This window comes from Gorilla gorilla, chromosome 5, assembly GCF_029281585.2.
Source record: "Gorilla gorilla gorilla isolate KB3781 chromosome 5, NHGRI_mGorGor1-v2.1_pri, whole genome shotgun sequence".
Lineage (NCBI taxonomy): Eukaryota > Metazoa > Chordata > Mammalia > Primates > Hominidae > Gorilla > Gorilla gorilla.
In genome coordinates, this window is record NC_073229.2 from 133,768,698 (window position 1) to 133,784,611 (window position 15,914).

The window sequence follows — 15,914 nt, forward strand, 5'->3', positions numbered from 1 at the left end:
TTTGTGGCATTCTCTGTATTTCCTGAATTTGAATGTTGGCCTGCCTTGCTAGGTTGGGGAAATTCTCCTGGACAATATCCTGCAGTGTTTTCCAACTTGGTTCCATTCTCCCTGTCACATTCGGGTACACCAATCAGACATAGATTTGGTCTTTTCACATAGTCCCATATTTCTTGGAGGCTTTGTTCATTTCTTTTTATTCTTTTTTCTCTAAACTTCTCTTCTCACTTCATTTCATTCATTTGATCTTTAATCACTGATACCCTTTCTTCCAGTTGATCGAATTGGCTATTGAAGCTTGTGCATTCATCACATAGTTCTCGTGCCATGGTTTTCAGCTCCATCAGGTCCTTTAAGGACTTCTCTGCATTGGTTATTCTAGTTAGCCATTCGTCTAATCTTTTTTCAAGGTTTTTAGCTTCTTTGCGATGGGTTCGAACTTCCTCCTTTAGCTCAGAGAAGTTTGATTGTCTGAAGCCTTCTTCTCTTCGCTCATCAAGGTCATTCTCTGTCCAGCTTTGTTCCGTTGCTGGCAAGGAGCTGCATCCCTTTGGTGGGGGAGAGGCACTCTGATTTTTAGAATTTTCAGTTTTCTGCTCTGTTTTTTCCCCATCTTTGTGGTTTTATCTACCTTTGGTCTTTGATGATGGTGACGTACAGATGAGGTTTTGGTGTGGATGTCCTTTCTGTTTGTTAGTTTTCCTTCTAACAGTCAGGATCCTCAGCTGCAGGTCTGTTGGAGATTGCTGGAGGTCCACTCCAGACCCTGTTTGCCTAGGTATCAGCAGCAGAGGCTGCAGTACAGCGAATATTGCTGAATGGGAAATGTTGCTGCCTGATTGTTCCTCTGGAAGCTTCGTCTCAGAGGGGTACCTGGCCGTGTGAGGTGTCAGTCTGCCCCTACTGGGGGGTGCCTCCCAGTTAGGCTACTTGGGGGTCAGGGACCCACTTGAGGAGGCAGTCTGTCCGTTCTGAGATCTGAAACTCTGTGCTGGGAGAACCACTACTCTCTTCAAAGCTGTCAGACAGGGACATTTAAGTCTGCAGAGGTTTCTGCTGCCTTTTGTTTGGCTATGCCCTGCCCCCAGAGGTGGAGTCTACAGAGGCAGGCAGGCCTCCTTGAGCTGTGGTGGGATCCACCCAGTTCGAGCTTCCTGGTTGCTTTGTTTACCTACTCAAGCCTCAGCGATGGCAGGCGCCCCTCCCCCAGACTCACTGGCACATTGCAGTTCGATCTCAGACTGCTGTGCTAGCAATGAGTGAGGCTCTCTGGGCATGGGACCCTCCGAGCCATGCGCGGGATATAATTTCCTGGTGTGCCATTTGCTAAGACCATTGGAAAAGTGCAGTATTAGGGTGGGAGTGACCTGATTTTCCAGGTGCCTTCTGTCACAGCTTTGCTTGGCTAGGAAAGGGAATTCCCTGACCCCTTTTGCTTCCCAGGTGAGGTGATGCCTCACTGTGCTTCAGCTCATGCTCAGTGCGCTGCCCCCACTGTCCTGCACCCACTGTCCGACAAGCCCCAGTGAGATGAACCCAGTACCTCAGTTGGAAATGCAGAAATAACCCATCCTCTGTGTCACTCACACTGGGAGCTGTAGACTGGAGCTGTTCCTATTTGGCTATCTTGGAACTGCCGTGCAAATTTTTTTCTAGAGAGTTGGTCATTATTAAGTAGTCTATTGAGATTTTCCCTTACAAGTTCTTCCATTGCATTTGTGTCTGGAATCCTTGACCATTCCAAATTATTTCAATGTTAATACACTTTCTACTAGTTTAAATAAAATACCATTTTTACATTTAACTATTTAGTATATATGGAATTTATTTTTATTTTGATAGAAAGTGAGAATCTAAATAGTTTCTTCCCAACAGTTAATCTTATCAACACCGTTAAATAATTCTTTCCTTTTGGATTGTGATGTAACCTTTGGCATATACTAAATTTTTATCCATACTGAAGTTTGTTTCTGTACCTTCTTTGTAGTTCTGTTGCTTCTGGCATGTTTATCAGGCCTATATACCATTTTAGCATTACAACATATTTTACTAGTTAGTAGAGTAAGTCTCCCTCTATCACACTTCTTTGTTGAACTGTTCTAGTCTCAATTATTGGTTCTTCCAGAGAAACTTTAGAGTGATGCTGTCAGTTTTAAAAATTTTGATATTTTTATTAGAACTGTATCAAATCTATAAATTAACTGAGAAAGATACCTTAATAAGATTTTGTCTTTACATTTAAGAATTTATGTCTCTATTTATTGATATCTGTTTTTGTTCACATTAAAAGTTTAATAATTTTATTCATGTGGATCCTTCATCTTTATTTCAAACTTAGTTACATTACATTTATGTTCTTGTCACATGTGGATTGTTAAAATTCTTTTGGCTACTTTATTTCTAAATGAAATTAACTCATTGTTTTTTAGATTATTTTCTTGGATATTTTAAAAGTAAATAGTATCAACTGAAATAATGATTATGTTTCTCCTCTATTCTAATAATTATTCCTGTTATTATGTTTCAAGGCATTGTATAAAGCTAAAATTTCTATAAATCATTAAGAATGGGTGTGACAGCAGTTGGGCATGGTGGCAAGTAGTCCCAGCTTCTTGAGAGGCTGAGGTGGGAGGATCACTTGAGCCCAGGAGTTTGAGAACAGTCTGGGCAACATAGCAAGACCCCATCTCCTAAAAAAATAAATGAGTGTGATAGGAATATCATTGTCTTATTTCTGACTTTAAGGTTATGTGGTCTGCAGCCTGAAGCCAAACTCATTTGTCATGTTAATAAGGTATTCTGCTATCCTTAATGTGACAAGATAATTTATTGAGATATTCATTTGAGTTTTTTCTTGCTATTGTTTTTTCATCCCCACTCTGAGAAGGGAGCCAGGATCTCCAAGCTCCTTTTTTGGAGAAGTTTGTGTGGCTGAGCTGAATGCATTAGATGTCTTTCTGATTTCAATTTATCCCACATGATTCTGATGCAAATGGATAAAGAGCAAATACTGAGCAATTTTGGAGTAAGAAAGAGAGAAATGAAACATGATGGGCATCTCCCATGGCTTCAGGAAAAGAGGTGGCTTGAAAGGAGAGGGGCTACTGTTGTTGAAGTAGCCCAAGTTGCTTAAGTTCAGGAACATTCAAAGCTGAGGTGAGGAAAGGTTTGAGGGATGAGGACTTGGGTACCTGAGGATGCAAGTTTTGGATGAATCGGCCACACAGCTTTATTTTGGGAATATATTGAGGTGATTCCTTAGTTGGGATAACTGTGGGGAGAAGGTGAAAACCTTCCCCAGGATTTCATATTCCAAAGAATTCCAGAGTATGTGGCCAGGCAGAGGGGTGAGAAGGCTCTGAGGCTGGGGACTGTGCCTGTTGGGAGAGTGGTGAGGACAAGGGCCCCTGAGAAGCCTTTACATGTGGTCTATGTCCAGTCTGGTGTCACCAGAGAGAATCATGGAAATCAAACTCTCAAGAGTTTGATCAAATAAAATTAAAGTGGCACTTCCTTTTGACAAAAATGGTATAACATTTTTATACATTACTCATTCTTCTATCCTCCTGTGATTTAAACTTAAAATATTTACTTTTTCTGCATTTAAACATACTATTTCTGGATTCCCTTACTCTATACTATTTTATGTTTACTTTATATTTTATCACTTGTGAATAGATAGATAGATAGATAGATAGATAGATAGATAGATAGGAGACCGAGACTGGGGGAAGCAGAGGAAATAGGACATGACCCAGAGAGATGTAGGAGGCACAGAAAGACATAACGACAGTGCCAAGTACATGGTGCGAAGTAGACAGAAATGAACAAGAACAGATAGGTACAGATGTTAGAGGGAAACCATGTAGACAGAGAAGCAGAGCAAATCATGTTAATGACACAGAAGGGTGCAGAGATAAAAGAACAGGCTGTGGTTAGATGTGCAGTTGGATAACAGGTCATGAGCTTCCACTGCAAAACACAGAGTGGCAGGTTTGACACAAAAGGCCCATCTCCCTAGAGGCTGCTACTGTTTTTCTGCTAGGTACTGGGCAAGTACCTTTCATATAGCCAGTGTAACAGCTTCACTCAACAAAACTTCTCAGAACAGAAGCAGAAAACACAGCTGCTGTAGAGTAAGGTCCCATGTCCCTTTGCCTCTGCTTCCCTTGGGTGCTCCGTAGCCGGTCAAGGCAGAGAACAGGGAGAAGTGCGAATGGTTTGGTATGAACAAAATAATTTCTGTGCATTCTCCATGGCAAGGGAGTGACTCTTCTCCTCCTTTGGTAGAAACAATATCTATCATTATTTCTATATTTTTAAGGCTTTAAAATACTGTTAAACTATAATTCTAAAAAATTATTTAAAAAATGCTTAACTGATCCATTTGCAAGTAAAATATAACCTATTTGCTTTCCCTGGACTGGATCATACATTAGGTCCAAGTGCATCAATCATATCTATTCTATACATGGGCTGTGAGCTTCAGACAAAAAGCAATTTAATGGGAGGCACAGTTTTTAAAATGGGATAAAAAATGGTTGCAGCAACAATTAGAAAATAAAATAAAACCCTAATATCATTTATAGAAGCATCAAAATACATCAAATACCTAAAAATAAAAAATAAACCTAATGAGAGACACTGAAGACCTTTACCTTGAAAATTACAGAACAATGCTGGGAAAAATTAAAGAAGACCTAAATTAATTATAGTCAGTCTTCTGTATCCATGGGCTCTGCATCTGTGCATTCAACCAACCATGGATATAAAATATTTGGAAAAAAAAAAAGGATGGTCATGTCTGTACTAAACATGTGCAGACTTGTTTTTCTTGTCATTATTCCCTAAACAATATAGTGTAAACAACTATTTACATACCATTTACATTGTATTAGGCATTATAAGTAATCTAAAAATGATTTAAAGTATATGGAAGGATGTGCATAGGTTATATGCAAATGCCATGCCATTTTATACAAGGAACTTGAACATTCATGGATTCTGGTATCTGTGAGGGTCATGGAAATAATCCACTGAGGATATCCACTGAGGGTACTGAGGGATGGCTGTACAAATATTTTATGTTCATGGATTATAAGACTCAGTATTGTAAAGATGATAGTCTTAACCAAATTTATCTAATAGATACAATGCAACCCGATCAAAATCCCAGCAGAGGTGTGTGTGTGTGTGTGTGTGTGTGTGTGTGTGTGTGTGTGTGTGTGTGTGAAAATTGAGTAGCTCATTCTAAAATTTATGTGGAAGTAAAAAGGACCTATAATAGCTAAGATAATCTTAAAGAAGTAAGCAGAAGAAAACATAACGTATGATACAGAGAAGGATGCAATGACAGGAGAAATAGGGTGTTGAAGGATTCACCCTCTCAGATGTCATGATTTATTATAAAGCTACAGCAGGGCCAGGCATGGTGGATCATGCCTGTAATCCCAGCACTTTGGGAGGCCAAGGCAGATAGATCACTTGAGGTCAGGAGTTCTAGGCCACATTGGCCAACATGGTGAAATTCCGTCTTTACTAAAAAAATACAAAAAATTAGCCAGGCATGGTGGCATACACCTGCAGTCCCATGTACTCGGGAGTCTGAGGCAAGAGAATTGCTTGAACCCATGAGGTGGAGGTTGCAGTGAGCTGAGATCGCACCACTGCACTCCAGCCTGGGTGACAGAGCGAGACTCTGGCTCAAAAAAAAAAAAAAACTACAGTCGTTAAGACATGTGGCTCTGGCACAGACAAACAAACAGACTAATGGAACAGAACGAAGAGTCTATAAAGGGACTACACATATATGGCCACTTGATATATGATAGTGGAGAAAGGATGGTCTTTTCAATAAGTGGTGTTAGAGCAACTAGCTATCTATCTTGAAAAAAAAATAAAACTTGACCACATTGTGGTCAATGATTAGTGATGTTAAGTACCTTTTTATATGTATATTGGCCATTTGAATATTGTTTTTGATACACAAAAATTAGTTTCAAATGGACCTTAGATCCAAATATGAAAGATAAAGCTAGGTTTCCAGAAGAAAACCTAGGAGAATATCTTCCTGATTTTGGGTAGGCAAATATTTCTGAAACGGAACATGAAAAGCACTAACTACTATGAAAGGAAAAATTAATAAATTTGATTTCATTAAAATTAACTCCTATTATTCAAGACAGAAGATATTTGTAAAGATAATTGCAAAATATTCAACAAAGAGCTCATACTCAGAATACATAAACAAAACATGAATCAAAAAAGAAACAATCCAATTTAAAAAATAAAAACAAAACCCCCAAAACCCGAAAACAACATGGGCATATGACTTGTACAGGCCCATCTCAAAGGAGCATATCTCTAGCTGTTTATGAAAAATAGTTCTTCTAATCATAAAGATCATAGAACTGATTACAGGTAAAACTGTCTCCTGCACAGGTCTCTGGTCTTTTGAGAAATGACAACCTGATATGAACTTGGGTGTTAAAATCTCATACGATTTAAACTACAGTCCCAGAGCTACAGTTTACCATCTAATACTATATATATTCCTATATCAGAAGTGTAGGATTCCTTGTAGATTTATATCCTCCGGAATAAACTCTGAAGAGAATGGAGAAAAATTTCACTCAAGGGCAAATATGGAAATTCCATAGTCCCAAACATGTCCCTCACTTGCAGATCTCCTCTGGGATGATTTCTCTTACCTCCCAGGCAGAGATGATGGCTCTGACCTTCATGGAATTCCTACACCTCATACACATCTATCTGCCACTAGCACATGATAACTCAGTTATTGGTTTACATGTCAGTTCCGTCTTCCCCACCTGACGGAGAGCTCCTTAAAGGAAAGGGCTGTGTTTAATTCATCTTCAGATTCCTGGTATCTAACACGGTATAGGGCAGATAGTAGGTACTCATAATATTTCTGAAGGACTAAACGGATGATAGAACAACCTGAAGATAGATATGCGGAAAACTTTGAAAAGTCTGTATGGGAAGCCCAAAGGGAGCCATGAGAACCCGAGAGTCAGAGAGGCTGGTAGAGCCGGGGACTTGAGGAAACCACCCAATGTGTTACAAAGAGGTTCCATACTCTAACATCCTACATATTTTTTTCACATAGTAATTTTAAGTTAAATCACAGAGATATACAGAAGTTCATCGAGGGCCTAAAAGATTAGTTCTGCATTTGACTTTTGCTCTGAATGTTTACTTAAGATCTTTGTACAAAACAGACCCATATGAATATCCTGTTCTTTATAAACAAACAGTAGGCCTTCTGATCTGCCATTGATAGATAGCATTTGAGGATTTTTTTCCCCTTTAGACTGGAACAGCACGTGTGTGTCCTCTCATCTCCCCTATGAACACATGTTCAAGTTGGTTGGATGAAATTAATTAACCAGGGGTCAAAATTTGTCTTGGCTTATAACTAATTAGTTCATAGATGAAACATATAACTTTGGTACCTAGTACCAATATGCATCATCTTTTAACTAACTGAACTGAATCAAAGACAATAAAATTTAATGAAGAATTAATTTCAAAGCATAAAGTTATATTACATAATTTTGTTTGTAATTGAAAATTTACCAAAGAGCATCAGTAGTTGTTCACTGGGGTACTTCGCACTTAACAATGCTGACTACAAAATGTACATGAATTTGAAGGCTACAAATTTCAACACCATAAGACTCTAAAATAATTATACACATACTAGATTAACATTTTCTCAGTAATAGTTAAGTCACTGATAAGAATTACCCAGCTAGATTTTTTACCTCTCCAAGGACTTCCTGTAAGATTTCAGCATGTTTTTCATATGGCTGTTCAAAGTTTATATCCTGTGACATTTTTATAGTCTCTTCAATCATGGTCACAACCTCTGGATGATCTGCAGTTACCTCTTCTATCAAGTCTTCTGTTGGGGCTAAAGTAAAATAAGCTGATAAATTAATGCCATTAATAATTTTAGTGGACAATACTACTTGCAATAAAACATGATTGATAATATCTGACCCAAGAAAGTATTATTTTCATGTCACCGCAGCACATGTTGGAAGGAGGGAGAAATAAGACTCTGGAGAGGAAACGTTAGGTCGGGAATCACAGCACTGCAAACTCTCAGAGAAGTGACTTAAAGCCAGTACAGCAGAATGAAAGTGAAAGAGGCAAGAAGAAAGTCATGTCTGGCAGGAGTCAAAACCAGGGAAGAAATGTAGGGGCCAGAGGATTCCAGGAATCAAGTGAAAGCATAAGCATCCAGGGAATGAGTCAAAAAACAAGATGAATACTTCCAGTTACTAGCATGAGACTACAAGGGACAGTGAGGGGACAAGAGGTAGGCAAGTTGGAGGGGATGGAGAAAAGGTGGCATAGCCTGGTGTTTCAAGTGTTACGCTTGATTCTTGTCCTTTTTGGTGTGAAGTGTGTCCTTGCATGGCTGAGTTGGCTCTCAGGCTGCATCATGATGTAAATGTTTGTTCATCTGCTACTCTAATGAGATAGGAGTTTGGCAGTTTCACCTGACTCCTTGAATTCTGCATTTGCAGTCAAGCTTCTGAGCCTCTGCCTCAGGGCTCCATCTGTCAGGGTGTCTAGCTGGAGCCAGACTGATCCCAACCCAGAAAAATCCCAAAGGGTCTTCAAAAGCAGTTGCCTGCTGCCCTCCGTGCCTGAAAGTGTTCTCAGGGATCAAAAGACTCACAGTTCCTGGAAAGCCAGAGCAGAAAAGTCAAGAACCCATGATCTTACTGTGCCCATGGGAGCGGGTGCATAGTGAAGCAGAAACAGCCAGGCAAAGATGCGAAATGTGCTAGAAGCCACTAATTGTCCACCCAATATCCATTCGCCTCTTCCTTCATACAGCAACCCTGATTTTGTCAAGGCTAGCAGTGTGCCCCGCTGAAAAACTATATCTCTCAACTTCCCTTATAGCTTGGACAGCCAACAAGAGGCAGCAGAGTTTGTGTGTGTGTGTGCACATGTTTGTGTGTGTGCACTCGCATGCACATGTGCTCCTCACACTTGGCTGACTCAGCTAAGTGCCAGTTTGTGTCCTTTCCTTTCCTTTTCCTTTCCCTTTCCAGTGCTCCTGCTAGGTACACTGATGTGATGGCTGGAGCTCCAGCAGCCATCTTGTGGCCTATTATAGTAGCTGTGTGCCAGGGCTGGCAGAGCAGAAAGATAGATTGCCTGTCTTCCCAACATTCTTTTTCACCAAAACAACATATCAAGTATTAGTTTTTCAATGTTCTTGCATGTCCAACATAATAGAGTAGCCATTAAAATAGAGTACTTGGGTATTAATCATGCTTTTATTTTTTTTAAAAAATCACACATTTCTTCTTCTAAATTCTGAGGGAACTACTTGTGTTTTTTAGAATCACAATCTAAAAGAATCAAATTATACAAATATTAATTTACCTGTATCTGAATACAACTTTACATCTTGACTAGCATCTTGAGAATGCCTTTTAAATGTGGATGTTTCACCAGTTTCTTTTCCATCTGTGAATAAAACATTGTGAATGCCTAAAGAACGGTATTACAAAAAAATGTAGGTGATTCCTAAGGAAGATTGTAATATAAGCCTAGGGAACCAGGACTCACATTCCCAATTTTTAATTAAAATAACAACCCTAACATTTAAATGGGTAAATATATCTAGCAGCAGATAATGAACATAATAACAAAACCAGGAGTAATTTCAGTTTATCATAATGCCAATGGATCTAAATAGAAAAAAACAATCAACAGTGCCCTTCCTGAGGCAACTAACACCCTCTTGACTCCTAGAGGTCAATGCTGTGCTTACCTCAGAGACACAGGGCAGAAGAATGCCTTCTTACCCATGGATACTGGCAATATTGGCATCCTTCCAGCAGTGGATACAGGTACTGCTGCCTGCTTCTAACTTGGACTGCCTCCCCCAAAGATGGAGCAGACAGTCTTGGGGCAGGGCTTTCTTTGTGAATTGGAGTTGGGAACTCCACAGCAGCAAAGATGAGGCTGTCAGCTGCCATCTGATGGTCAAAAATTTAATGTATAGGGGGTGGGGTCGTTCTGTGAAGGCTGTGTGTGTTAAGGGAGGAGGAGGGCCATACGTGAGTTTCTGACAGTGCCCTGTTCAATTCTTACTAGGCTTTAAATAAACAGCAGGCAAACACATCTGTCTGAATTAGTAGGAGAAACTAAACAAAAAATCAGCTCTACATTATTTAACAAAATAAATGATAGATGCACTTTAAAACTGAATAAAAAAACCACAATATAAGTTTATATATATAAACTTACACAAATATATATTTATATAAAAATTTATACAAATACATATAAATTTATGTATATAAAGCTATTATTTATATGTGTCCTTTCAATTATTTATATATAAAAATGTCTTCCTCTCATTTATATAATTATATATATTATAAATTGAACGTTTATAGAATTTGATATAATCAATCAATCCTCTCAGTCAGACATTTAGATATAATAATAATCTATCTTCTCAGACATTTAACATATATATATAAATGCCTGAGAGAAAGACTTTTTAAGCCTAAAAGTGAAGGAAGAAAGCAACAAAGAGAAAATAATGATTTGACTGCAAAAATGTGAAAAATACCTTTACTTCAAAAACAGCAAGCTGACTTAGAAGACAAACCACTCAATTTGTGAAATATATGAAAAATACTCTTATTTTTCTGTATAAACTAATATAGAAAGTTTATACAGAGACTATATAATTGATATAACCATTTACAAAAATGGACAAAAGACAAAAATAGTCACCTCAAAAAAGAAGAAATATAAATGGTTAACAAATATGAATATAAATTTCTGAAGTAAAAATTAAAACAACAGAAAATACTGAGGAAACAATGACATGGATTTTGTATATTACTGGGGAAACATAATTTGGAACAATTTTATGCAAAGCAATTTGACTCTGTCTATAGCTTCATATTTATTAATTTAGTAGTTCCTAGAAATCCCCAGGAATTCTAGAGAAATTGTGCAGTAACTTATAATGAGGGTTAAAATATTTCCCAATGAAGTAATATAATTAAATGGTACATTATAAGTTAAAAAATGTAAAAACAGTTTATATTATAGCTATTCTATAATATATTACAGCTATTCTATAATATATTACATATAATTATTATATAATGTAATGCTATATGCTCTTATGTTCAAATATGAATAGAAAAATTTTATAAGGATAAATAGCACAATGGGTAAATGATAAAATTTCACAGCTAAAATTGTGGCCTTAAGATGCTCTGATTCCAATACGTTAAAGTAGAGAGCTTTTAAAAAAGAATTTATGATATGATAATGATTTTATAACATTGGAAACATTCAAACATTTTTCTTTGGGCTCTAATTGTATCTGACTCCCCATTTATATGTTTTCTTCTTTATTCTAATAAATTGACTTCTGTTCTACAGTTGTTCAGGTTAAATCCATAAGGAAATATTTAGCTTTTTTCCTCCTGAAGTTTCCAATTTTGGGGGTAATTTTAAGCATAAATATAAACATAATCAAATATGAAATAAATGAAAATGAGATCCACAAACGTGGGATTAGCAGTTCACTTTGTTACCATCTTTATCAACTTTAGCAGCTTGATCATGGAGGACATTTTCTGACTTTGTTTTGGCTTCTTCGGTGTCCACTAAAGAGCTGCCTCTGTCCCTTTGGGAGCCTTGAATGTACCCTGCAATGAAAGAATAATATACTTTATCAGCTAATCTATTTATATTAGGAATGATTTGGTCAATAACATCAGCAATATATTTCTTTACCTTCTTCATCAATTGATGAGTGTGTTGCCTCCATTGGGAATACTCCAAACTCCATTTTTTCATATTGCCTTTGAAATTCTCTTAAACCTGTTTCAGCTGAAATATAACAATGGGTGGTGTTAGCAAAACGCAGTTGGGGATAGAAAAACAGGTAGAGTGACCAAAAGCCCGTGCTTCAAAGTTAGACACAGTTGAGTTTCAGTTCTGACTTATAAACTGTAAGGGCTGTGTGACTTTGGTAAATCACTTGATCTTTTTGTCTCAATTTCTAGGCAAAATGAGGATCTTTAAACTGAAAGCACTGCTGTGAGGATTAAATGAGGTAATGAATATAAATACTTAACTTGGAAAATGCTGGCACACAGGAAGGCTGTTCCATGTTAGCTGCCATCCTCTGTATAATCATGTAATTTTTATGTTAAAAAAACCTCAATATTCTCCACTGACGAACTTTTCTTAAAAATATATTGAGGCAAACTTCAATAGCAAAAAATTCCAATTTAAAATTTTAAGTAGAGTTACTCCTATTGTCAGATTTAGAATAATTAGTGAATTTGGAAAAGAAAATAAAAAGGCTTTTAAGTTTGCAGCATATGAGAGATAGCATCTATTTCTATATTCCAGTGGGAGAAGGCAATTTGTGGAAAGCTGTAAAATCTATGATTTAATGTTATAAGTTAACGTGAAAGAAACATTACAGATCACTGTTCTTCCTCCAGGAGCCCGGCTAACTTCCTGCCTTGGTCCAGGTCTCAGTCAAACGTCCCCTCTTTGGAGAGGTCTTCCCTGGGCATCCCAACACTTCAGTATCCCTACTCCAATCACTGTCTGCCCCATTACCATGTTGCATTTTTTTTCCATCTGTTCCCTTGGCTTTTTTTTTTTTTTTGCCTTCTGCCTTCTATTAAAATGTGAGCACCACAAGGATAGGGACTTCATGTGTCTTGTTCTCATCTGTATTGCTGGTGCCTAGAATAAAGTCTAATACAAAGTAGGTATTCAAGTATTTGTTGAATGAATTAATAAATTCATTTTGTCCAGCCTTAAATAGGTTGAATAACAAGCCACTTTAGTAGACTGAGCCAATATTTCTCCAGCTTCAGTTTGTAAGTTGACTGAGATATTTTAAAATTTTAATTTTAATTTTGAAGGTATTATACTAAAAATATAACTTCACTCTAGATTGTCTGGATAACCATTTGGATGGCATGCAATTTCAGTGCTGGTCTTTTTGTTGTTTTTTGTAATCTCTTGGGCACCATGTTGAATTATTTTATTTGTTTATAGGCTGAGAAAGAAGAGAGGCAGATTTATTAGGTAAATACTGTGTTCTCATCTAGCAAAAACTCAACATTGCCATGTACAGAGAAGTAATTTCCTTGCTATTTAAATAGTTTCAAGCATGCAAAATGTTGAGAAGCTTCCCAATTTATGTAAAAAGTTAAAAAAGAAACGATAGCAAACTCTGACAAATAGAGAACATCTCCCCCGCTCAACTATAAACCAGTCACACCTAAGAATGTAGGGAAAAAGTCCTAAATAAACAAACAAAAGTAAAAAAAAAAATGTTATAAGAATAATGAAACTAGGCACAGTGGCTCATGCCTGTAATCGCAGCACTTTGGGAGGCCAAGGCCAGAGGATCACTTGAGGCCAGGAGTTAGAGACCAGCCTGGACATCATACTGAGACCCCTATCTCTGCCAGAAAAAAAAAAAATCACAACCACTATTTGACATTCTAGAATTGCTTACCTACATAATTAGTCAAGAAAGGAAATAAATATAAGTATTGGAAAAAGGGGTTTAAACTATACTTCTTTTCAAATTATATGATTAGCTCTCTGGAAAACCCAAGAGAATCAACTGAAAGTCCAACTGAAACGAAGTAAGGTTTATTTCAGAAATAGAAGAATTGTTTAATGTTGGAAAATACATTAGTATAACTGATCAAATCAATAGGTCAAAGGATTAAAAACTTAATGATTATCTTGAAAGATGCTGGCAATACATTTGATAATTTTCATTTTTTTCTTTCTTTTTTTTTTTGAGACAGGTTGGAGTGTGGTGATGTGATCATAGCTTACTGCAGCCTCAACCTCCTGGGCTCAAGTGATCCTCCCATCTCAGCCTCCTGAGTAGCTGAGTCTACAGGTGTGGACCCCCACACCCAACTAATTTTTTTTTTTTGGTAGAAATAATGTCTCCCTTTGTTGCCCAGGCTGATCTTGAACTCTTAGCCTCAAGAGATCTTCCCACTTTGGCTTCGCAGAGCATTGGGATTACAGGTATGAGCCACTGACCTTGACTGCTTTTGGCAATTTTCAATATCTATTCCAGATAAAAATACTTAATAACCTGATGGAGAAATATTGACCAGAACCCCTTTAAAGATGGTCAGTATCACAACCACTATTTGACATTCTAGAATTGCTCACCTACCTAATTAGTCAAGAAAGGAAATAAATATAAGTATTGGAAAAAGAGGGGTTTAAACTATACTTCTTTTCAAATTATATGATTAGCTCTCTGGAAAACCCAAGAGAATCAACTGAAAGTCCATCAGAACTAGAAAGTAAGTTTAATAAACTAGATAGTTATAAATAAATATATGAAAATCAAATAGCTTTCCAACATACTGTTAATAACTACTTAGAAAATATTATAAAAAGATCCCATTCACTAGTAATAAAATGACAAAATATCTGGAAATAAGCTTATTAAGAAAACTGTAGACAACACATGAAGAAAGCTACCAAATATTATGGAAAGACAAAACTAGACTAAAAAATGGAGATTTCATGTCTGCATGAGAAGATCTAATAGTAAATATGAGAACTCTTACCAAATTATTATATAATATTAATACAATCCTCCCATTGGGATTTGTTGTAGAACTTGACAAAAATTCTACAAGCATCCTAACATCTAGTACAGTTTCTGGCAAACAATAAGCACCCATTTCATGGAACAAATGAAGAAATAATCAGGAAACAATTTAAAACAAAATGTTTTGAGGGAGGATTTATATTATCACAAGAGTAAAAATGTATCATAAAGCTTTGATAATTACATTATGTATTAAAAGTTGTACTATAAATATCAATAGAATAGAAATTCCAGAAGTTTATACATACACACACAAACTTAATATTAGGATAAAGTTGGCATTTCAAACCTCCAGTAAAATTATGGATAATTTAGTAATTGTTATTTGTAACATTGGCTCAGCATTTGGGAAAAATAATGAATTTAGAGATATATCTAATACAAAATGTATTATAATAATTACATCTTAATTAGAAAGAAGTATTATTTTAAAATCAGTGAATGTAATTTTGCGTATACCATAGGATCACAATTAACCATTACAAACATGAATAGAAAAAAAGAGAGCAGCAAAGAACAAGAATGGTTCTCGTCCTAAGTATGAGTGAGTTTTCCTTCTATCTGCTTTTTCTGGTTTTCTGTGCTCACTTGAGAGACACAGTAAAGAAGAGCACATTTATTTGAATCCCAATCACTTGCTGGCTGTCGACTCTTAAATAATCCCTCTGAGTTTCTTCAACCACTAGAATTGGCCATAAGAACATCTACCGTGCAAACTTGTCATGAGGATTAAATAGGATAATACATGCAACACAGTTAGCATAGCTCCAGCCTGTAGTAAATGCATCACGAATGGCTATTATTACTTTTGTCATCAGAAAAACATAATTAGGAAAAGGATATTTGGAATGGATGCACTGATGGCCACACAGTGCACTGCCATAGCTTCTGGGACTCTGAACAGTGGTGACTGAATCTAGCTAAAATTGCTGAAGCTAATCCCAGATTTTGGATTTAGATTTTTGAAAGTGAGGAAGATCCCATGTTGTACATAGGAAATGTTGCATTAAGGGCATTCCATTAAGAGGAGAGGTTTAGATTAAGCTACTTTCATGTGTTCTAATATGATTAGTTACAAGACTACCAACTAGAGATAGAAAGTCTGCAAAAACCAATCAATGAACATCAAAAGTAGTCATGAAATGAGAACTCTCATTTTTCCTGGAGAAAAACAGAAAAAAAAAAACCTTTTTGTCTATTCTGCAAT

At 36.7% G+C, this 15,914-nt stretch overlaps 1 protein-coding gene across 2 annotated transcripts in view; it reads right to left on the reverse strand.

Annotated features, from left to right (window-relative positions):
- Positions 1–15,914, reverse strand: part of AK9 (adenylate kinase 9) — a 199,178-nt gene that overhangs the window by 111,642 nt on the left and 71,622 nt on the right. For both annotated transcript variants that reach the window (XM_055392090.2, XM_055392089.2), the window contains exons 14-17: positions 11,821–11,916; positions 11,619–11,732; positions 9,433–9,516; positions 7,788–7,936 (exon numbers count right to left, since the gene is read on the reverse strand). In XM_055392090.2, coding sequence (XP_055248065.1) covers positions 7,788–7,936; positions 9,433–9,516; positions 11,619–11,732; positions 11,821–11,916 — 443 coding nt within the window. The remainder of the gene's footprint in view (positions 1–7,787; positions 7,937–9,432; positions 9,517–11,618; positions 11,733–11,820; positions 11,917–15,914) is intronic.